Raw genomic sequence first — 25,000 nt, 5'->3', positions numbered from 1 at the left:
ACAACATCATTTCTTACCCTGTACTGTACTGTATGTATATATCTCTCTAGACATATATACATACATACATACAGTGGCAAGAAATGATATACCACACAAAAAAAAATACACATGTTTGTTAAAAAAACCTTTTGAAAAAATTAACAAGTTAAATAAAATACATTCCTTTACTGCAGTTCAATTACCATTACTTGTCCCCACCGACTCCCGTTGCGCAGCTTACTCACGAACCAATCCACGATTAGGAACCCATAAAAGAATAAACCAGAAAATAATAAACATTAAACTAAAAATCCAAACCAATCCACGGGTCTTCTATCTGTAATCCATCTTCATCTGTATTCTTCTTTCTTCTATCTCCTTCCAGGGTGGCGGGGCGGGGTCTTCTCTCCGTCTGCGGCCACGCCCTGGTCTTCTTTCTTTCCTTGAGGTCCTTCCTCCGCGGCGTCTGGCTTCAAAATGAGACGACATAGGCTTTTAAAGGCCTATGACGTCACATTTTGCGTCATGGTTCCCGCGGTCCTGATTGGACCGTGAAAACCATGTGTTTTGGCCGACAAAAAAAAAATGATGACGTCACTTAAAGGGAATGAAAGCACAGCCAATCAGAATGGCTTTGCTTCAATTGCCTTTAAGATGACGTCATGAAAAGGCACATGGCCGCCCTCACATGGTATGGTAGCCAATCAGAGTAGGGATGAAGTTCCCACACTCTGATTGGCTACCATACCATGTGAGGGCGGCCATGTGCCTTTTCATGACGTCATCTTAAAGGCAATTGAAGCAAAGCCATTCTGATTGGCTGTGCTGTCATTGCCTTTAAGTGACGTCATCATTTTTTTTTGTCGGCCAAAACACATGGTTTTCACGGCCCAATCAGGACCGTGGGAACCATGACGAAAAATGTGACGTCATAGGCCTTTAAAAGCCTATGTCGTCTCATTTTGAAGCCAGACGCCACGGAGGAAGGACCTCCGGGCAAGAAAGAAGACCAGGGCGTGGCCGCAGATGGGGAGAAGACCCCGCCCCGCCCCGCTGGAAGGAGATAGAAGAAAGAAGAATACAGATGAAGATGGATTACAAGTAGAAGACCCGTGGATTGATTTGGATTTTTAGTTTAATGTTTATTATTTTCTGGTTTATTATTTTATGGGTTCCTGATCGTGGATTGGTTCGTGAGTAAGCTGCGCAACGGGAGTCGTGGGGGCAAGTAATGGTAAGTGAACTACAGTAAAGAAATTTATTTAACTTGTTAATTTTTTCAAAAGGTTTTTTAACAAACGTGTATTTTTTTTGTGGTATATCATTTCTTGCCACTGTATGTATGTACAGTATGTATATATGTCTAGAGAGATATATACATACAGTACAGTACAGGGTAAGAAATGATGTTGTTTTAAAAGCTGGATTAGATGTGTTTTAAATTATTTTGTGTATGCTGCTACAGTATGCTTTATTGTGAGTTTAAAGTATTTTAAAATTAGATAGATGTATTCCTTGGTATTGTATTGTGTGTTTGAGGAAGGTCAGGGATAGGCTTGGTTTGTAAAGGTTGTATTTTTGTCGGTACTTATATTTTTCAAAGGCTTAATTGTTCTGCTCTAGGCGTGAATTTGTTAATGGTTTTATTGTTCGGAATCTAGTGTGAATTGTTTAGGGATGTAAATAATGATTGCTAATTGAGTTTTGTTTACTTGCAGAATGTATATGATGCATAGATATTTAGGCATCATTTATATTGGAATGTAAGTTGTTTAATGGCTTTTCAGAGGTTTAGTGATGATTTAGATTGAGAGATCAGTTATGAATATTAAAGGAAATTGATTTTAATTTAGTGTGTATGTATGGAGAAGTGTTTGGTTGTAGGACAGTGCTTTTGATAACCCTTCTACATTTATTTGTACTGTATATTGGTTTATCATGGGTGTGTATATAACGTGTGTATATATATATATATATATATATATATATATATATATATATATATATACTGTATATATTTCTCTCTCTCTCTTTCTCTCTGTCTCTCTGTATATATATACAGTATATATATATATAGTTGCATGATGAAGCCACAGTACAAATTCATGGGTGAGGGTGGGTATCGGGCCTGTGTGGCTTAACCCCTTAATCATCTTTGCGGTTATTATCTGATAAGGTGTTTAAGGGGTTAATTGATTTCTGAGTGTAATTGCAATGTATTGGCTTTTGATTTTTGTTTACATGGTTGTAGGGCAGTATGCTTTTGATAACCCTTCTACATTTATTTGTACTGTATATTGGTTTATCATGGGTGTGTACACTGGCGACACAATTTATTTGAGCTCGGCTAGTCCCGCGAATTCGGGTGTACTCGGGTGTATTCAGGTTTCTGATCGTTTTCTGCCAGAGTGCATTGCGTTATTTTCCGGCAGGGATTTAAGCTTTTTATTCCGGCTTGCTGAAATACTGCAATGCCGTGAAAATACACATGGTGGCGCTTGCGAGCTGTTCTCTGTGAAGCCGTCCCCTATAATGAATTGTAATGCAGTTTATATACTGTATATATATATATATATATATACTGTATAACAACAACCCCTATAAGCCCTAACATACAGTACTGTACACATACAGTACAGTACTGTATATGCACATACATAAATGATACTACTGTATGGGCGGCGGGGGCGAGATGTGTTTTCAGCAGAGAGAGATCCGCTGCTCTCTCTCTCTGCGCAAACATCGGCACAATAAAAATTATTTTAAATACATTTTTATTGATAGTGTACATGTGCAGGGGGTCTCCGGAGCTGAATCGCGTTGGTTTCAGGTCTGGGGACCCCCGGCCCCCCGAGATACAGCCCCCTTTAGGGGGTGCCGGTATCCCTCTGCTTGGTTTAAAGGGCCCGATCACGTGATCGCGGCCTGTAAACCAAGCAGAGCAAAGGGATACCGGCACCCCTTAAAGGGGCCTGTATCTCGGGGGGCAGGGGGTCCCCAGACCTGAAACCTGTGCGCTTCTGCTCTGGAGACCCTCTGCACATGTACAATATCAATAAAACACATACAATATACAGTATAAATAAACACTCGTTCTTTACCTTAGTGGCTATGTGCTATGGTAAAGAAGCATCATTTCTGTATTTTAATAATATTGTACAGTGAGCAGGGGGTTCCCTGAGCCAGAAATAAATGCTCAGGGTCCCCCCCTGCTCCTGCTCAATATTATTAAAAATACAGAAATGCTGCGTCATTACCATAGCGGATAGCCACTAAGGCAATGAAGGGGTTAACCCACCGTGCCCGCTTTATTGTGTGTAGTGGGGATGGGTCAGGGGGGGTATTTGGCCCTTGGTGTGAGTTTAGGACTTGCGGGGGTTTGCGGGTGCACTTAACCCCTTCACGACCGTAGCAGTTAATACCGCTACGGTCATGAAGGGGTTAAGCCCTCCCGACTCCCCCCCCCCCGCAAGCCCTAAACAACCATCGTTGGGGCTAATACCCCATTCACCCACCCTCCCGCTACCCACAATAAAAAAATACACACACACAGCACAGCAGCCGCCAAAAAATAAATAAATAAATCTAAATAAATAAATAAATCTAAATAAATAAATAAATAAATGACAATAAATACATTTGAAATACATTTTTATTGATAGTGTAGATGTGCAGGGGGTCTCCGGAGCTGAATCGCGTTGGTTTTAGGTCTGGGGACCCCCTGCTCCCCGATATACAGGCCCCTTTAGGGGGTGCCGGTATCCCTCTGCTCTGCTTGGTTTACAGGCCACGATCACGTGATCGGGCCCTTTAAACCAAGCAGAGGGATACCGGCACCCCCTAAAGGGGCCTGTATCTCGGGGAGCAGGGGGTCCCCAGACCTAAAACCACCGCGATTCCGCTCCGGAGACCCCCTGCACATCTACACTATCAATAAAAATGTATTTCAAATGTATTTATTGTCATTTATTTATTTATTTATTTAGATTTATTTATTTATTTTTTGGCGGCTGCTGTGCTGTGTGTGTATTTTTTTATTGTGGGTAGCGGGAGGGTGGGTGAATGGGGTATTAGCCCCAACGATGGTTGCTTAGGGCTTGCAGGGGGGGGGTAGCGGGAGGGCTTAACCCCTTCATGACCGTAGCGGTATTAACTGCTACGGTCGTGAAGGGGTTAAATGCACCCACAACCCCCCCCCCCGCAAGTCCTAAACTCACACCAAGGGCCAAATACCCCCCTCACCCATCCCCACTACACACAATAAAGCGGGCATGGTGGGTTAACCCCTTCATTGCCTTAGCGGCTATCCGCTATGGTAATGACGCAGCATTTCTGTATTTTTGTACTTTATTTAATACAGTATGTAAAGCCTAAATTGATACATTTTTGCAACTCTTCCTTCAGTCTCAAGGCCAAGGCCAAGTTACTGTACAATGGCACACTGTGGTACAGTATCTTTTTTAAACGAAACAACTGCAAGCCCACACATTACTGATTCGGCGCTTTACAAGTCATGAGTTTATGCGATCTGGTGGACACGCGAAGCATTGCAGCCTAGTAAATCCTTCACATTATCATTTAACAGATCAGGCCCCCGTCAGCCAGGCATGAACCGTGGCTGGGAAGGCAAACGCAACGAAGCATGCAAGAGGTGAGCAGCGGCGGATTCCAGGTATCTGCCAGGTACAAACTGGGCATTTTCTCGAATAAAGTGTGTCGGTGCAGTATATAACGTGTGTGTATATATATACTGTATATATCTCTCTCTCTCTTTCTCTCTGTCTCTCTGTATATTTACAGTATATATATATATAGTTGCATGATGAAGCCACAGTACAAATTCATGGGTGAAGGGTGGGTTTTGGGCCTGTGTGGCTTAACCCCTTAATCACCTTTGCGGTTATTATCTGATAAGGTGTTTAAGGGGTTAATTGATATCTGAATGTAATTGCAATGTATTGGTTTTGTATTTGCTATGTATGTTGTGGACAAGACAAGGATTTTGCTGGCAACGGACACTTCGTATTGATGAGGTCAGTAGTACTTTATTTATTTGTATATGCTAGTTAATGTTTTTAATAATGGGCAATTAATCTATTATCCATATCTGGATAATAATTATTTTGCACATTATTGTACTGTAGGTGTTGGGGGGGAGGGTGTATGTATTGAATGTATAGGCCAGGTTTATTTTTTTTACATTCAGGGTTTGATTTCGTGGTTTTGCGTGGGGCCTCTGGAGACCACCTGTGGGTATCCTCGGGTATCCCAAGGGTATCAGGCTGGTAGTTCCATGGGTGACACATGCGGGGATGATGATGTGTGGTCCCACTTCTGTGGGGGCACCGCGGACCCGTAGTCTGCGGGGATGACGATGTGTGGTCCCACTTCTGTGGGGGCACCGCCGACCCGTAGGTGCGGGGATGATGATGTGTGGTCCCACTTCTGTGGGGGCACCGCGGACCCGTAGTGAGCACCCGTGAGTTCCCCAGACCCCCGAGGGAACCACCCGAGGCCCCGCAGACACCTGTGGGTTTGACCCGGGGCTCCCAGACATCCTTGGGCCTACCGTGGAGACCCAATTGTGGCCCACGGTGACACAAGGAGACCACCTGGGTGCCATGGTGCTGGCAGGATCCACCAGCAGGCCTCCAGAACCTGTGTAAAAAGGGCTGCTGGTAAAATGTAGGTCTGTCCAGGTGCCCTGCCAGCCCACCGGGGACTAGCGTGGGACTGCGTTATGAACCCTGTATGTAAAAGGATAAATCTTGTATTTATGGAGGGGCACAGGGGGTGGGTAATGTATTTAATAAATATAATGCTGTTTATTGTGGGTCATTGTACTGTTTTTATTGTGGGTACTGGGGGTGGGGTGTTTCCCCAACGGTATGTGGGTAGGCCTCCCTTGTGGGTACTGACTGGGTGGTTAGGCCTCACGGGGGGGGTTAGTGTGGGAGGGTATGTAGGCATCTCGAGTGGTGGGTGAGGGTGGGTTAACCCCTTCATGACTGTAGCGGTTAATAACCGCTATGGTGATTAAGGGGTTAGGGACATTACTTTGTATGTTTTAATTTTTGTGTCTTTTTTGCAGAAGCGGAGGGGCCATGGCCAGGATGGGGGGGGTAACTGTATGTGGGTAGGGGGTGAGGGTGGTTAGACCTCACAGTATGCACATTGGGTCCCCCCCCCCTCCCCACATTTACATACACTGCACTGACAGCAGGGAGGGAGATTTACTGGTAACAGAAACATCTCTCTGCCTTCAGTGTAATCTGTTTAAAGCCCCCTCCCCCCTAATGTGTGTTTCTGTAAAATCTCTCTCACTTCAGTGTAATCTGTTTAACAGAAACATTAGGGGGGAGGGGGCTTTAGGCCTTTACATCTCTCTTCCTTCAGTGTAATCTGTTTAACAGAAACATTAGTGGGGAGGGGGCTTTAGGCCTTTACATCTCTCTGCCTTCAGTGTAATCTGTTTAACAGAAACATTAGGGGGGAGGGGGCTTTAAACAGATTACACTGAAGGCAGGGAGATACAGGGAATGTACTGTATTGTTCATCATGTATTTTGTTTATTGCAATGCTGTGTATAAAGTATAAGGTTTTTTTACAATTAGATAGATGTAATCCTTGGTATTGTAAGGGTTAGCTTTGGTTTTAAATTGTGTTTTCTGGTTGGTACTTACAGTATATATTGATTTTTGTTTACTTGATTGGTTAAAATAGTTGACTTGTTTGGAAGTGTTTGTATTTACTGGTAGAGTAGCTTGCAATTATATTGTTAACATTCATTTGCAGAATGTATATGGTGCATAGATTATATGCATCATTTATACAATGTAAATGCAATGTACTGTGTGGATTGGAATGTTATGTTTTATATTGTAAAATCAGTTAGGATTATTAAATTGATTATTATTATTGTCTGTGTAGAGAAGCGTTATCTGTAGGACAGTATGATTTTGATAACCATTCTACATGTATTTGTATATTGGTTCATCATGTGTGTATATATACTGTATACTGTATACTGTATATATCTATCTATATCTATATCTATCTATCTATCTATCTATCTATCTATCTATCTATCTATCTATCTATCTATCTATCTATCTATCTATCTATATATATATATATATATATATATATATATATATATATATATATATATATACAGTGTATATATATATATACACAGTATATACTGTATATGTATAGGGATTGTTATTATATATATATATACTGTATATATATCCAGTATATATATATATATACAGTATACTGTATATTTATTTCTCTTCATGTATTTATATATTTATTTAGATTTATTTATTAATTGTGGGCTGCTGTGCGTGAATTTTTTTTATTGGGGGTGAGGGGGATGTTTGGCCCTTGGTGTGAGTTTAGGACTTGCAGCAGCAGCAGCACAATTAATAAATAAATCTAAATAAATAAATGAATATAAATAAATACATTTAAAATACATTTTTATTGATAGTGTAGATGTGCAGAGGGTCTCCAGAGCGGAACCGCACTGGTTTTAGGTCTGGGGACCCCCTGCTCCCCGAGATACAGGCCCCTTTAGGGGGTGCCGGTATCCCTCTGCTCTGCTTGGTTTACAGGCCGCGATCACGTGGTCGGGCCCTTTAAACCAAGCAGAGGGATACTGGCACCCCCTAAAGGGGGCTGTATCTAGGGGAGCAGGGGGTCCCCAGACCTAAAACCAACGCGGTTCAGCTCCGGAGACCCCCTGCACATGTACACTAGGGCTTAACCCCTTCATGACCGTAGCGGTATTAACTGCTACGGTCGTGAAGGGGTTAAGTGCACCCGCAACCCCCCCGCAAGTCCTAAACTCACACCAAGGGCCAAATACCCCCCTCACCCATCCCCACTACACACAATAAAGCGGGCACGGTGGGTAAACCCCTTCATTGCCTTAGCGGCTATCCGCTATGGTAATGAAGCAGCATTTCTGTATTTTTAATAATATTGAGCAGGAGCAGGGGGGGTCCCTGAGCATTAATTTCTGGCTCAGGGAACCCCCTGCTTACTGTACAATATTATTAAAATACAGAAATGCTGCTTCTTTACCATAGCGCATAGCCGCTAAGGTAAAGAACGAGTGTTTATTTATACTGTATACTGTATGTGTTTTATTGATACTGTACATGTGCAGAGGGTCTCCAGAGCAGAACCGCACAGGTTTCAGGTCTGGGGACCCCCTGCTCCCCGAGATACAGGCCCCTTTAGGGGGTGCCGGTATCCCTCTGCTCTGCTTGGTTTACAGGCCGCGATCACGTGGTCGGGCCCTTTAAACCAAGCAGAGGGATACTGGCACCCCCTAAAGGGGGCTGTATCTAGGGGAGCAGGGGGTCCCCAGACCTGAAACCAACGCGGTTCAGCTCCGGAGACCCCCTGCACATGTACACTATCAATAAAAATGTATTTCAAATGTATTTATTGTCATTTATTTATTTAGATTTATTTATTTATTTTTTGGCGGCTGCTGTGTGTGTGTATTTTTTTTATTGTGGGTAGCGGGGGTGGGTGAATGGGGTATTAGCCCCAACGGTGCTTGTTTGGGGCTTGCGGGGGGGTAGAGGCAGGGCTTAACCCCTTCATGACCGTAGCGGTATTAACTGCTACGGTCGTGAAGGGGTTAAGTGCACCCGCAACCCCCCCGCAAATCCTAAACTCACACCAAGGGCCAAATACCCCCCTCACCCATCCCCACTACACACAATAAAGCGGGCACGGTGGATTAACCCCTTCATTGCCTTAGCGGCTATCCGCTATGGTAATGAAGCAGCATTTCTGTATTTTTAATAATATTGAGTAGGAGCAGGGGGGGGTCCCTTAGCATTAATTTCTGGCTCAGGGAACCCCCTGATCACTGTACAATATTATTAAAATACAGAAATGCTGCTTCTTTACCATAGCGCATAGCCGCTAAGATAAAGAACGAGTGTTTATTTATACTGTATACTGTATGTGTTTTATTGATACTGTACATGTGCAGAGGGTCTCCAGAGCAGAACCGCACTGGTTTCAGGTCTGGGGACCCCCTGCTCCCCGAGATACAGGCCCCTTTAGGGGGTGCCGGTATCCCTCTGCTCTGCTTGGTTTACAGGCCGCGATCACGTGGTCGGGCCCTTTAAACCAAGCAGAGGGATACCGGCACCCCCTAAAGGGGGCTGTATCTCGGGGGGGCCGGGGGTCCCCAGACCTGAAACCAACGCGGTTCAGCTCCGGAGACCCCCTGCACATGTACACTATCAATAAAAATGTATTTCAAATGTATTTATTGTCATTTATTTATTTATTTATTTATTTAGATTTATTTATTTTTTGGCGGCTGCTGTGTGTGTGTATTTTTTTTATTGTGGGTAGCGGGGGTGGGTGAATGGGGTATTAGCCCCAACGGTGCTTGTTTAGGGCTTTCGGGGGGGTAGCGGGAGAGCTTAACCCCTTCATGACCGTAGCGGTATTAACTGCTACGGTCGTGAAGGGGTTAAGTGCACCCGCAACCCCCCCGCAAGTCCTAAACTCACACCAAGGGCCAAATACCCCCCTCACCCATCCCCACTACACACAATAAAGTGGGCACGGTGGGTTAACCCCTTCATTGCCTTAGCGGCTATCCGCTATGGTAATGAAGCAGCATTTCTGTATTTTTAATAATATTGAGCAGGCGCAGGGGGGGTCCCTGAGCATTAATTTCTGGCTCAGGGAACCCCCTGCTCACTGTACAATATTATTAAAATACAGAAATGCTGCTTCTTTACCATAGCGCATAGCCGCTAAGGTAAAGAACGAGTGTTTATTTATACTGTATACTGTATGTGTTTTATTGATACTGTACATGCTTGTACATTTTCAGCAGGCCTCAGGATACTCAGGAACTACTAACAAAAACCATAGAAGTTAGTACACAAGGAGACAATCCTATGGCTTGTGGCAGAACACGAAACGTCCAGGGAAGGAATTATGCTTGGCTCTGATTCAGAGCCAAAGCCCAACATATAAAGGGCAGAGATCCAATCACAGAGGGAGGGTGTGTGAGTATTCCTCCAATGATGGAGCACAGTGCAGAAGCTGCAATGAGAGGCAGCACATGTGCCATTGTTTGCCAGAGGAAGCCTTTGTAACTACAGAGGTCTGCAAGGCTAGAATCAAAGGCAGGAGCGGATTCCTTACAACTCCTCCTCTGGCGGATCACTCTTTGACAAAGCGCTTCAGCATGAAACACGTTAGAGGATCCGCCAGAACTCTACTGACATGCTCTTTTAATAAAGTATCTACAGTCACACATCCCAGTCTTTGTATACTTTTTCCGGTGGTGCACAGATTTTCCTGTGTGTGGAGAGCTGCTGGTGGACCACACAATAAACTAATTTCATTCTAATATCATACCCATTGAGTGCCCCTTTTTTGAGCTTTCACAACATCTGTCTTTGGGTGTATTTTCTTTGTTTTTTTGTATTCACTCCTTGCTCTTGGGTGCACCACCAATTTATATTATTTACTTGGTTAAATGGGTTGATCTACCTCATGCTAGTAGAGCTCTTTTCAGTTTTCTTTTTCTGGTCAAAAGTTTACTGGAAGGCATGCAAGGGTTTGCAAGTGCAAATCTAGACAATATAGCTGTTTTTAGTGACACCTGGGGTTCACATCTCGAACATGTAGTGACGGTGCTTGTGACGGTAGGGGGTAACCAGGCTATACACTAAAGGTGAAGCCCGTTTTGGTTACCCCTGCTCTGTGTATAAGGTTCCAAGAGCGTTAGCTCTTGGGCCCAGTAACATTGTACCATTCCAATATACGTGTCTGTAATTAAAGCATTTTTTGTGCTTTTCACTTTCTGGGCATGCAATCAAACAGGGATTGCTAGGGTATGAGTGTACCGGTGAGGGGCTAACAAGGCTCACAATAAAGGTTAAGCCTATTTGGTTACCCCTGATCTATGTATTGGGGTTGGGGAGTATCAGCTCTTGAGCCAAGTGTTTGTCAATGCATTGTGTAAAATTATGCGGCAATAAATAATTTTTTGTGTTTTACCTTTCCAGGTGTGCCAGCAAGCAGAGATTGCTAGACTATGAGTTTCAGGGTGGGTTTTGCGGAGAAAGTCTTCTCAGATTGCCCTACTGTAAGTAGTCGGGGTCCAAGTTGCTGTATACCCCAAAAATGTACCCGGGAATCAGGTCGGAATACCGGATACATATAGGCACAATGCGCCGGTCAAAATCCTGCCTTGAAAACGCTTGCGTAACTCACCGGTAGGATTCCCTGCTTTAGCACAGACCAGAAAGGTAAATGGGGCATACAGTACCGACACATTTTATTCTCGCTTGGCTAGTCCCGCGAATTCGGGTATACCCGGGTGTATTCAGGTTTCTGATCGTTTTCTGCCGGAGTGCATTGCGTTATTTTCCCGGCAGGGATTTAAGCATTTTATTCCGGCTGGCTGAAATACTGCAATGCCGTGTAAATACACATGGGGGTGCTTGCGAGCTGTTCTCTTTGAAGCCGTCCCCTATAATGAATTGTAATGAAGTATATATACTGTATATATATATATATACTGTATAACAACAACCCCTATAAGCCCTAACATACAGTACTGTACACATACAGTACTGTATATGCACATACATAAATGATACTACTGTATGGGCGGCGGGGGCGAGATGTGTTTGCAGCAGAGAGAGATCCGCTGCTCTCTCTCTGCGCAAACATCCCCACATTAAAAATTATTTTAAATACATTTTTATTGATAGTGTAGATGTGCACTACACTACTATGCTTCTACGTAGAGGCCTGATTTCCTGAGTATCCTGAGGCCTGCTGCGATGCTTCTACGCAGAGGCATGACTTCCTGAGTATCTTGAGGCCTGCTGCTACGCTTCTACGCAGAGGCCTGACTTCCTGAGTATCCTGAGGCCTGCTGCTTCCCTCTACGCAGAGGCCTGCTTTGGTCATCGGTGCTGAAGCGTTGGTTTTCCCGACGCTGCCCTGCGGTGTACTTCTGCCAGCCTGCTGTCTCCCCCTGCTGAGACCGGCATCATGGGCTGAGGCCGCTCCTCACACAGAGGCCACTCCCGCTCCTAAGCTGAAGCGGGGAACTCCTGTTTACCTGTTGCCAAACTCCTGCTTGAATAACGACGATGCTGCCTTCTCCAATCCTGACCCTGCTATGTACGACTACGAACTGCGCACTCTGGACCAGTCTGCGCGGTCTAAGGTCGGTGATTCTACAACCCACTTCAGCCCCGCGGTCCGGTCCTGATTTGTGGCGAGTACAACTGTGACAGGAGTGAAACCTGATATAAGGTGTCAACAGTCAGCACCTGTGCAGCATAATCAGTATATCATGATGAACAAGTGCAGAATGTGACGCGTCCACAGCAGGGGATACATATATAAACAAAAGGAATTAAAAGAACCAATGCAATGCACCAATACTATCTAAACAATAAATAATTAATAGATAATAATAGTGTAAATAATATGTATATACATATAAATAGTGATAACACTGGTTGAATAATGTAAAAAACTTAAAATGCCAGAAACTGCTGAACTACTGCTTAATCTCATGAAACATGAATCTGTAAATACACATATGGATGAATGTAATGAACAACTATAAAGATAATAATAATAATAATAATAATAATAATAATAATAATAATAATAATAATAATAATAATAATAATAATAATGCAATTGTAATAAACCATATAAAATAAATACATGTTATATTAAATATCTAAATAAATAAATAATAATAAATATGATAAATTATTAAATATTAAACAAAAAAAATCCTTATTGTGATTGTAATATGTAATTATATTATTAAGTGGGGATCAAAAGGGAGAAAATGTAGTAATCATAAAAATGTGGATGGAATATTCAATCATGTAAAAAATGTTTGAGTTCCCACTCCACATTTAACCCCTTGGGACAGAGAGTATCCAATGTAAAAATCCAATGCATTTCTCTTCTGTTGAGAAAATTTAATCTATCCCCACCCCTAGTATTAATGGGTATGTGTTCCAAACCAAAAAACTGGAAATTATCCATACCTCCCAGTGGACACTCTGTAAAGTATCTAGACACTGGATGTGAGGTGTCGTTTTTAGCAATGAGTCTTGCATGTTCGGCAATTCCGATATTTAAAGATCTAATCGTTCTGCCGACATATTTTTTGTTACATCTACATGTGATGACATACACAATAAAACTAGTATGACAGTTAATAAAAGATCCATTTGTCTGCATATAACCCCGATATCCACCTCCGCATCAAACACTGAAATTCGAGCTTGTAAACAAACTTGGTATGTAATTAAATTCTTCAGTTACAAAGAATCAGCTTCTTGTGCCCATACTGCTCATGCATGGACACACCTCCGTGGCAAGAATAGCTTATAGCTTCATGCAGCCACAGACAGCACTTTAGGCAATGGAGGCAGAGATGGAAGCTGAAACACACCAGTTCCCCAGGAAGCTTGAATAATAGCCTCCAACCGCGTAAACTGAAGCAGGGGCACACCGGATCCCACACAGCCGGTCACCGATCAGGAAATGCAGTAGCAGGAACGCCCATCACAAGCACCGCTACTAAATGTTCGAGATGTGAACCCCCAGGTGTCACTAAAAACAGCTATATCGTCTAGATATGCACTTGCTAACCCTTGCATCCCTTCCAGTAAACTATTGACCATACCCTGGAAGGTAGCCGGGGAATTCTTCATCCCGAATGGCATAACCAAGAATTCATATAAGTACTCATGGTGATGAAAGCTGACTTCTCCTGCGCCTCCTGGGTCAAAGGAATCTGCCAATACCCCCAGGACAGATCTATGGTAGTCAGATACCTTGCCCGGCAAACTCATCCATGCGGGGCTTGGATAGGCTTCTGACACGGTCTGTGCATTGAGCTGCTGGTAGTCTACATAGTGGTTCTGTCCTTCTTAGGCACTAAGACTACTGGTGAAGCCCAAGGACTCTGACTGAACAGTTGGGCTGAAGGAGTGGCTATGTGAGTAGCCATTGACTGGCACGAAGTTTGAAGCAGGGGAACCTGGTTCAATTCCTGGTGTCAGCTCCTTGTGACCTTGGTCAAGTCACGTTATCTCCCTTTGCCTCAGGCACCCAAAAATATAGATTCTAAACTCTAAGGGGCAGGAATTGTGTCTGCAAAAAAGTCTCTGTAAAGCACTACGTAATACTAGCAGCGATAAACAAGAGCAAACATTTATTATTATTAACCCTAGGGCCAGCGTCTCATCTACCTCCCCCTCTATTCTCCACTTCACCTCTGCAGAAATCCTGTAAGCAATTTTGTGGAGAGGTCTGAGATCCCCAGTGTAGACTGTGTGATTGGTTAGATGGATCCTGCCCGTCTTATCAGTGAACAGGACCCGATACTCCTCTAACATACAGTAGCTCTCGCTTGCTCCTGCTGGGGAGCTTCAAGCTGGGGATCTATCCCTACCTGCTCCACTGTGCCCCATGTCGGGCTTCTCCCAGGAGGTCGGGCAGAGCTTAGCTCATCGGGTCCCCCGATGGTGGTCTATAGATAGCCAGCACTGCCGGCTTACTCATATGATTTGCTTTCAGCATATTTATGTGGTAAGTTCAGTGCCTATTTGTCTCTGGATACAGGTTCACCACAATAATAACACTAATTCATTTGCCGTGAACTGTGTACAGTCCGGCCCTGGCAGCTAGAAATTTGTTCTGCCGAGTGGGCTTCAGAACAAGCATTTGCTGCCCTGGAATGAATTCTCTGCTACGGGCACTTCTATTATACCAACAGTTCTGCTTGGTCTGAGCTGCCTGGAGATTAGCCTGTGCTAACCCCATAAGCCTCTCTAACCAGTCCCTGAGCTCCACCACATTCTGTAGCATGTGGTATCAGTATTGGGAGTATCCCCTTCCCATCTCTCACAGAACTGGTCAAGCAGTCCCCAGACACGGCGTCCATACAGAAGCTCAAAAGGGGAGAAGCCGGTAGACTCTTGCAGTACCTCTCAGAATGCAAAGAGCAAGTGATGGAAATGAGCTTCCCAGTCTCACTTTTCAGCTTCCAAAAATGCTTCGCTTCAACGTCCCAATGAACCGCTCACTCAGTCCGTTTGTTTGGGGGTGGTAAGGGGCTGAGTGGAGGGCTTTCACCCCACATGTAGCCCAGAGACACTGTGTCCCCTGATCGGTTAGGATCTCACTCAGGAAACCTACCCTAGTAAAAATCTCAATCAGAGCCTCTGCCATTTTTCTTGCGTTATATAAATATTAATTGTGCTACAGTATATAAATAAAGACATACTTAAGGATCACATACAATACAAACCATAACACTAACCTCAATTGTTCCCTTGCTTGCATCACAATATAGTCCCATGTATGGTTGATCCTCTTATGCAGCTGATTATAATTATCCTGGAACATTATAGAGGACAATAGAATCAGTGTCCTGAAGAACAGTAATAATAAAGAACCCTTATAAGAACATATACATGTCTGAGACTGGTCCACAAACCTGCCTTACCCCATAATTGTGACAGCATACTGCGCTAACAATGCAGCAAAGGGTTCTCAGTAAAGAAGGTTGAAGAACAAGAATAATCCTTTGCATTGCCATAGGACATTTTATGCATACAGTATATGACTATGAAAAATTATCCTAAAAGTGTAGATAAAGTATATGTTTAAGTGTAGAGGTGAAGGTCAAATGACAAAATAAAATGTAAAGATCTTAAAAATACTTATAACAAACTATAAGCATAGCGGGGAAGGTCAAAGATTTAAGGTTATGTACCAAACGAAGAACTCATGTCAAAAAAAATTCTTACTGTATTTCGGTCATATGACTGAGTCTGCCATGCAATAAGTAAGATTCACACATGATTAGTGAGTCTTTATGAAACTAAAGAAGTTTATATTTACAGTGTAAGTTTGGGGATGCAGTATATTGACCTTAAGAATGTCTGTACCTGTATACTTTTATTGATTTATTAAATACTTAATAAGAAAATATACATAACATATTTTCGTGCATGTGTATGTATGTGTTATGGTAGGTGAAAATGGCGACAATCTCCACTATATCGCATATAGCAAATAAAATATCACTTGTGAACACATTCACATGTCTTAGACAGTTTTGCAACCCTGTCTTTTACCATTATCACCTAGCATTCAGTGCTTCCACTGCGGTGAAGGGATTCTGTGAAATGACATGCAAATGAGCACACGTGTCACCTTTTGCCTGAAATCAATTTTTACATGGAACCCTTATAAGCTAATGCTCGCTGTTCACACAGTAAAACCCCTCACAGACAGCTGTTTTGACATTTTGGCTCTCATCAGTGTGAAGCTGGTTGTACTGGCTTTGCAATTTTCAAGAATAGAGATTTAGAGATACACACACACACACACACACACACACACACACACACACACACACACACACACACACACACACACACACACACACACACACACACACACACACACACACACACACACACACACACACACACATATTACGTGGAAAACTATGCTGGTTACTTGGAGAGGTGTGGTGCATACATGCTGATAAACAGTAGCCCTGAGTCTCCCGCATGATGTTAGGGGATATCAGGGCAGGCTTCTGGGGTATAAACTGACTTGTACTCATGGTGACAGCCCCTCCATCTCTTGCCGTCCCCAGGATAAGGGGAGAAATCCCTGCTTGAGAGTCTCTTTCGCTTTCTTCCTGATAGATTTCAGTCTCAGGCAAGAAGTATATTAAACAGGATCACTTTATTCTTTATGCACATGGCACAGCAGTCAATCAGCAGCTTAGGGCCTGCACCCTTAGGATGTCCCTGGACCTACACTCCCAGCCAGCGGGCACCAGGAGCCATCCTAGCTCTTCCCTTACTCCCTAATAGAGTAAGAGGAACAGTATCCCAACGCTCCCCTAAGGGAGGGCACACTGCCCTGCACACTGCTCAAGGGTAGACTTTGCCTCTCTCAAGGTAGAGGCAGACTCAATAAATTTAGGAAGTGCAACCCCTTATTACAGATCCAGCAGGAACCAGACCCTTGCCCCTGATTGGACACCAGGCCTGATTACAATACCTTCTTTGGGACTCACTGAGCTGCAGAGGTGTGGGGAAACCCCATGATTACTCCTGGAAACCTGTCCTTACCAGGGATTACTGCCAAGAGGAGGGCAGACTGATAGCCCAAACCAGCCAGTGCTACACACACACACACACACACACACACACACACACACACACACACACACACACACACACACACACACACACACACACACACACACACACACACACACACACACACACACACACACACACACAGACCACACCTACAGAGTGTAAGATAAAGCCAATATTGGCAGGTGCATGCATCATAAGGCATATAAAGTCAAGAGAGAGAAACTGTCAGTCTCAGAGACACAGAGGGAGACCAACTGCTGCATGTAAAAATAGGCCATCTTTAAAGTGTCCCATTTTTAAGTGGCATGAGTGTGGAGTTTAACAGGGAGTTCAACAGGACTGGTAAAAGTTCAACAGGACTGGCCCTGAATCTTGAATTCGAACTGCACTGGAAAGTAGGACATTTTCTATCCCAGACCTCTCTCTTGTCTCAACACTAAACTGTCACTGCCATGCCTCCTCCACTATTTATATTTGCTCTGACCAAATCTTTTCAAAATACACATTTCTTTCTACGAGCCTCATTATGTCTCCAATTCTATTCATATATCACCATCTCTCCTTCCTTTTCCACTTCTATGCTCACATGAACGCCTTTCTTATATATGCCCTCTGACACTACACAGCTATACCCCTTGAACTGAAACACACCCTAGAAATCATCCTGACACATTCTTTCTTTCAATGCTTCTCCTTCTTGCTTCTGGGGATATCTTTCCCAATCCTGGTCCCTGCTGTATTTCAATATGCTCTCGCCCTTGCCACCCACATGCAACTTCTACTTCTTCTGGGGTCAACTCCTCTAACCTCATACCCTTCCCCTGTCACCTTCGGTCCTCTCTCCGTTTTTTCTCTTGTGCCTTTTGGAATATTTTCTCCCTTTCAAACAAGTTTCTCTCTGTGCAAAAATTCTTTTTCTCTCACACTCTGCTCCTCTTTGCTATAACTGAACCCTGATTCTGCACTGGAATCTGCCCTCTCTTTTGGTGACCTTTTTTACACACTCTGCACCCTGATAGCTGGGGTGGATGCCTGGGGCTAGCCCTCTCTTCTATCTTCTTTTACCAAAACCGACTTATTCCTCCCTCTCTTGCTTTTCTCTTCTTTTGAAGCTCACACTGTCTAGCTTTTTTCTCCTCTCTGTCCACCTGATGATCATCTATTCCCCACCTACCTCTACTCACCCCCGTATGTCTCTCTTTTGCTCTGAATCCTGACTCTCATTCTTTCTCTCTTCAGACTCCCCTGTTCTTCTCCTTGGGGACTTCAACTGCTATATTGATGACCCCTCTCTCAGTTGGGCTTCCCACTTTCTCTCTCTCTAACCTCTTCTTTTGTCCTTCAACAGTGGGCTGCAGTCAGCACCCAAAAGGATGGCCCCTCTCTCTGATTTCTCAATTTTCTCCTTTCGTCTCTGACCATTATCTTATCTCATTTTCTCTCTCACTTCTCCCTTTCTCCACCTATATCTACCCCTCATTTCTGCAGAGACCGGTGCTCTGTTAACTGTCACATTTTTGATTCCACTTTGTGATCCTCCCTTTCCTCTCTATGCTCTGCTCCAGATCCTGACAACCTGGTCAGGAACTACAACTCTGCCCTATCCTCCTCTATTGAACTACATGCCCCACTTTTGCTTTCCTAACCCCAGACTCTGGCTAAATTGCCATACATGCATGCTCCGCTCTTGCACTCACTCCTCTGAAGGAAATCTCACACTCTCGCAGACTTCCTTCACTGCAAACTTATTTTATCCTGTTTCAACTCTGCCCTTTCTCAGGCTAAACAAACCTACTTTTCTTCACTAATCAACATGCACAAGTCTAACCCACGCCGACTCTTCTCTGTCTTTGACTCCCTACTCGGACCCCCCTCTGCTACCTGTTTTTCTTCGTCCATTTCACCTCTGGACTTTCCAGACAATATCAAGAAAAATGTGGAATCCACACGTCAGGACATCCCCTCTGTACCCTCCTCCCATCCTACACTTCCTAACTCTCTTCCTGCCTTACTTGACTCTCTTTCCGCTGTCAGAGAGGAGGATATACAGACAAAACAAAGGAAAAAGGGGGAGCAAAGGAAAAATCAGCAACTATGATAAATAAATACACACCTAGTATATAAAAACCACAATGAGCGTACACTTGTGCAAAATAAAGCAAAGTTAAATGCAAAGGGGGGGTGTATACATCACTAAAAGTGGAATGGAAAATTGATAAATATATTATTAAAAAATTAAAGCATACACACTCACATGTACAAAAGTCCGTGTCAGCTACAACAGGAATCCGCATACACTCCCACAGTATAAAGTCTCTACTACCGCCATGTGAGTGTGTATGTGCTTTAATTTTTTTAATAAAATGTTTTATTGCTTATCTGAAACACGCTTCATATATCCTATCTAACTCTGGGGGAGCTGCGTGGAAGTGACGTCATTGAGTGACTCCGCTATTGGAACAGCACGTTCTACGGACAGTTCCTGAAGCAAATCTTCAAACAAGAACAGAACGCTCCTTCTAAAAAGAACTTTCTATGTGCTTGTACTTACACATGGCCGTGTAAGTAGTGTCTATATATTCATATATTTATCCATTTTCCACTTCACCTTTAGTGATGTATTAACCCCCCCTTGCGTTTAACTTTGCTTTATTTTGCACAAGTGTATGCTCATTGTGGTTTTTATATACTAGGTTTGTATTTATGTATCTATCATAGTTGCTGATTTTTCCTTTGCTCCCCCTTTTTCCTTTGTTTTGTCTGTATACCAAGGATCTTGGATAGATCCTCTTGGGGGTCTGAGCAGCAGGATTCTCTGTTCCAGTTTGTGTCACCTCCCTGTGGAGTGACAAGCTTCCAGCAGATATAGTAATATTTTTTGATTGACTGCATTCTTATATCTCCCCCTTCTTGCCTACCCGGTTTAGAGTTAGCGCCTGAGTCTTGCTCTGTATTCCCAGAGAGGAGGATATACTGGTATTATTGCTAATCTCCTCTTCTCCCTCTACCACTTGCCCTCATGTCCCAATCCCTCCTATCGCCTAAAACTTCTTGCTCCTAATTCAAATCCCTATGATCACAAACATTTTTTAACTCCTCCCTCTACTCTGGTACCTTTCCCTGCTCCTTCAAACGTGCAACTTACTCAAAAATAGCAAGTTTGACCCTATCTGTCTTTTTAACTATCGACCTGTCTCCATCCTGCCTTTTGCCTCTAAACTCCTTGAACGTCTTGTATTCTCTCACTTGCTCCATTTTCTCACCACCTATTCTCTTCTAGAGCCTCTACAATGTGGCTTCCGCACTGCTCACTCCACTAAAACAGCCCTCACTAAAATAACTAAAGACCTTCATGCAGCTAAAGACAAAGGTCATTACACTCTGCTCATATTATTCAAACTCTCTTCAGCATTTGATACTGTGGACCACCCTCTTCTCCTTCAAATTCTCCGTACTCTTGGTATTTGCAACAAAGTTATATCCTAGATTTCATCTTACCTCTCCCATCGTACTTTCAATGTCTCTTTTGCTAACACTTCCTCCTCCTCTATCGATCTCTCTGTGGGGGTACCCCAGGGCTATGTCCTGGGACCTCTTCTCTTTTCTCTTTACACACTCTCTCTAGGTGACCTAATCACATTCTTGGGTTCAAATATCACCTCTATGCTGATGACACACAAACTTACATTTAAACCCCTGACCTTACACCTGCTGTACAGACTAAAGTTTCTGAACGTCTCTCTGTGATATCATCTTGGATGGCCCTCTGACGACTTAAACTTAACATGTCAAAAACGGAACTCCTCATATTTCCTCCCAAACCTGTACCTACTGCACCGACACACTTTATTCGAGCAAATACCCGGTATGTACCTGGCAGATACCTGGAATGCGCCACTCCTAACCTCTGACAAGCCCCGTTGCATTTGCCTTCCCAGCCTGGGTTCATGCCTGGCTGATGGGCGGCTGATCTGTTAAATGATAATGATTAGGATTTAATAGGCTGCAATGCTTCGCGTGTCTACCAGATGGCATAAATTCATGAATTGTAATGCAGTTTATATATATATACTGTGCAGTATTGCAGCCAGCGGGAATAAAATGCTTCAATCCCTGCTTGGAAAATAACTCAATGTACTCGGGCAGAAAACAGTCACAAACCTCAATACACCCGGGTATACCCGAATTCGTGGGACTAGCCAAGCTCGAATAAAGTGTGTCGCCAGTGTACTACCTCTTTTCACATTACTATTGGTAGTATCATCATACACCCAGTAGCACAAGCACACTGCCAAGGGGTCACACTCTACTCCGCTCTCACATTCTCCTCTCACATTCAAAAGGTAGTTAAAACCTGTGTTTTTCCTCCTCAATATTAAAAAGGTATACCCTTTCCTCTGTTGCTCGATTGCTAAGTCTCTGAAACAGGCCATCATTCTCTCCTGTCTCGATTACTGTAACCTAATGCTGTCCAGCCTTCCTGTCTCCCCTACAATCTATCCTAAATGTGCTGCCAGAATCACACTACTCTTTCCTAAATCTGTCTCGGCATCTCTCCTCCTGGCTTACTATCAAATCCCGTATCACAAACTCAATTCTCCTCCCCACTTATAAAGCTTTACACTCATACAATCACCCTAATTTCTTGCTATACACCATCCTGGCTCTTGCTTTCTGCTCAAGGTTGACTTCTATCTACCGCATATGAATTTAAAGCCCACTCCCGCCTTAAACTTTCTCACTGACTGCCCCACACCGGTTTGAGTTATGGACAATCTCTATCTCCGATTTCTCCATTTCCCCTTTTCCTCTCTCTGACCATCACCTCATCTCATTTTCTCTCTCTCGCTTCTCTCCATCTCCATCTCGTCCTCGTTTTTGCAGAAACCTGCTCTCTATTATCCTACCAGCTCTTGATTCCACTTTACGCTCCTCCCGCTCCTCTCTCAGTTCTACTTCAGACCCTGACAACCTGGTCAGGAACTACAACTCTGCCTTATCTTCCTCTCTTGATCTTCATGCCCCGCTTTCTCTCTGCCATGCTCGCCCTTCTAACCCCAGACCCTGGCTAAACTCCCACACACGCATGCTGCATTCCTCCACTCGTTCCTCTGAATACCTCTGGAGAAAATCTCATACGCTTGCAGACTTCATTCTATACAAATTTATGCTGTCCTGTTTCAACTCTGCCCTCTCTCAGGCTAAACAAAGCTGATTTTCATCACTAATCAACACACACAATTCTAACCCACGCCGACTCTATTCTGTCTTTGACTCTCTACTCAGACCGCCCTCGGCTGCCTCCTCTTCTTCCTCCATCTCACCTCAGGACTTTGCTGACTTTTTTAAGGAAAAGGTGGAATCCATACGTCAGAACATCCCATCTGTTGCCTCCTCCCATCCCACACTGCTTCCAAACTCTCCTCCTGCCTTTCTTGACTCTTTTTCCGCTATCTTGGAGGAGGATGTATCACTGCTGATCTCCTCTTCTCCCTCTACCACTTGCCCTCTTGATCCAATTCCCTCCCATCTCCTAAAACCTCATGCTCCTTCTGTAATCCCTATGCTCACACAGATCTTTAACTCTTCCCTCTACTCTGGTACCTTTCCATCCTACTTCAAGCATGCAACCGTTATACCATTTCTCAAAAATAGCAAGCTTGACCCTACCTGTCCTAACTATCGACCTGTCTCCCTCCTGCCTTTTGCCTCCAAACTCCTTGAACGTATTGTATTATCTCGATTGCTACACTTTCTCAACACCTATTCTCTTCTAGACCCTCTACAATCTGGCTTCCGCACTGCTCACTCTACTGAAAAAACCCTCACTAAAATAACCGTCTACCTCCATGCTGCCAAAGACAGAGGTCATTACACTCTGCTCATATTACTCGACCTCTCTGCAGCATTCGACACCATGGACCACCCTCTTCTCCTCCACATTCTCCATATTCTTAATATTCAGAATAAAGCTCTATCCTGGATCTCCTCTTACCTTTCCCATTGTACTTTCAGTGTCTCTTTTGTTAACACCTCCTCCTCTATTGATCTCTCTGTGGGGGTACCCCAGATCTCTGTCCTGGGACCCCTTCTCTTTTCTCTCTACATACTCTCTCTTGGTGACCTAATCACATCTTTTGGGTTTAAATATCACCTCTATGCTGACGACACACAAATTTACCTTTCAGCCCCTGACCTTACACCTGCTATACAGACCAAAGTTTCTGAATGCCTCTCTGGAATATCATCTTGGATGGCCATCCGCCGACTGAAACTTAACATGGCAAAAACAGAGCTCCTTATTCTTCCTCCCAAACCTGGCCCTACTACCTCCTTCCACATTACTATTGGAAATACGATCAATCACCAGTAGCCCAAGCACGCTGCCTAGGGGTTACACTTGATTCCTCTCTCTCATTCTCCTCTCATATTAAAACGTTACTAAAACTTGTTGCTTTTTCCTCCGCAATATCACAAAGATACGCTCTTTCCTCTGTTACTCTGACAGGCCCTCATTCTCTCACGTCTCGATTACTGCAACCTCCTGCTGTCCGGCCTTCCTGCCTCTCACCTGTCTCCCCTACAATCTATCCTAAACGCTGCTGCCAGAATCACTCTACTCTTTCCTAAATCTGTCTCTGCATCTCCCCTCCTAAAATCCCTCTCCTGGCTTCCGATCAAATCTCGTATCTCACGCTCAATTCTCCTCCTCACTTTTAAAGCTTTACATTCTTCTGCCCCTCCTTACATCTCAGCCCTAATTTCTCGCTATGCACCATCCCGACTCTTGCGTTCTTCTCAAGGATGACTTCTTTCTACGCCCTTTGTATCTAAAGCTCTCTCCCGCCTTAAACCTTTTTCACTTTCTGCCCCGCACCTCTGGAATGCCCTTCCCCTCAATACCCGACTAACACCCTCTCTATCCACCTTTAAGACCCACCTTAAGACACATCTGCTTAAAGAAGCATATGAATAGCACTGGATAATCCTGGACACATGATACATAAAGCTTGGCCCCCTGCAGACGCACTTACTAGAATTCCCTCCTGCTGTATCTGTACGTTCTCCCTACCTACCAATTAGATTGTAAGCACCTCGGAGCAGGGACTCCTCTTCCTTAAAGTTACTTTTATGTCTGAAGCACTTATTCCCATGACCTGTTATTTATATTATTTCTTATTTATATGATACTAGCTGATATACCCGGCATTGCCCGGGATGTAAATACGTAATAGGTGGTATTATTTGTAAATCATGGAACAATAGGTTGAGTATTTGTTGGAAAGGTTGGATAATAATGTTTAAAAGAAAGATGGAAGAAAATGTAATACGATGTTGTATAAAAATGGTTTATTTTAAACACACCACAGTACAATGTATATTTTGGTGACATACTGTACTGTAAGTGATGTAAAAATGTTAGGCGTGTGTCCTGCTAGGGTGTGAGGCGTCGGGTGGGTGTTCAGTATGGGTGGCGCGTCGGTAGTGAGTGCTGGCTGTGGGTGGGGGTCCTGCTAAAGTGTGAGGCAGTGGGTGTGTGGCGAGTGCGGGCGACAGCTGGTCAGTGATGTTGGTGCATAGGGGCAGGAGGCGGCAGGTATGTGTCGAGTGTGTGGGGTAGGTGAGAGGCGGTGGGTGTGTGTCGAGTGTGGCGGGTGTCTGTTTAGTGCGTGTGGTGGCTGTGTGGCGCAGGGGTGTGAGTGCTGGGCGGGTGAAAGGCAGAAGGGCGGGCGGCCGAAAGGCAGAGGCGTGATGGCGGCCGAAAGGTGGGGCAT

The 25,000-nt window shown here is 44.0% G+C and overlaps 1 protein-coding gene across 1 annotated transcript in view; it reads right to left on the bottom strand.

Annotated features, from left to right (window-relative positions):
* RGS11 (regulator of G protein signaling 11) overlaps window positions 1-25,000 on the bottom strand; it is a 786,758-nt gene that overhangs the window by 447,406 nt on the left and 314,352 nt on the right. The window contains exon 7 of the mRNA XM_075565212.1: window positions 15,359-15,435. Within this exon, the coding sequence (XP_075421327.1) occupies window positions 15,359-15,435 (77 nt within the window). The remainder of the gene's footprint in view (window positions 1-15,358; window positions 15,436-25,000) is intronic.

Source organism: Ascaphus truei, chromosome 11, assembly GCF_040206685.1.
Source record: "Ascaphus truei isolate aAscTru1 chromosome 11, aAscTru1.hap1, whole genome shotgun sequence".
Taxonomy (NCBI): Eukaryota; Metazoa; Chordata; class Amphibia; order Anura; family Ascaphidae; genus Ascaphus; species Ascaphus truei.
Note: the sequence above shows the minus strand (reverse complement) of the source record. Positions and strands in the feature narration are given on the sequence as shown.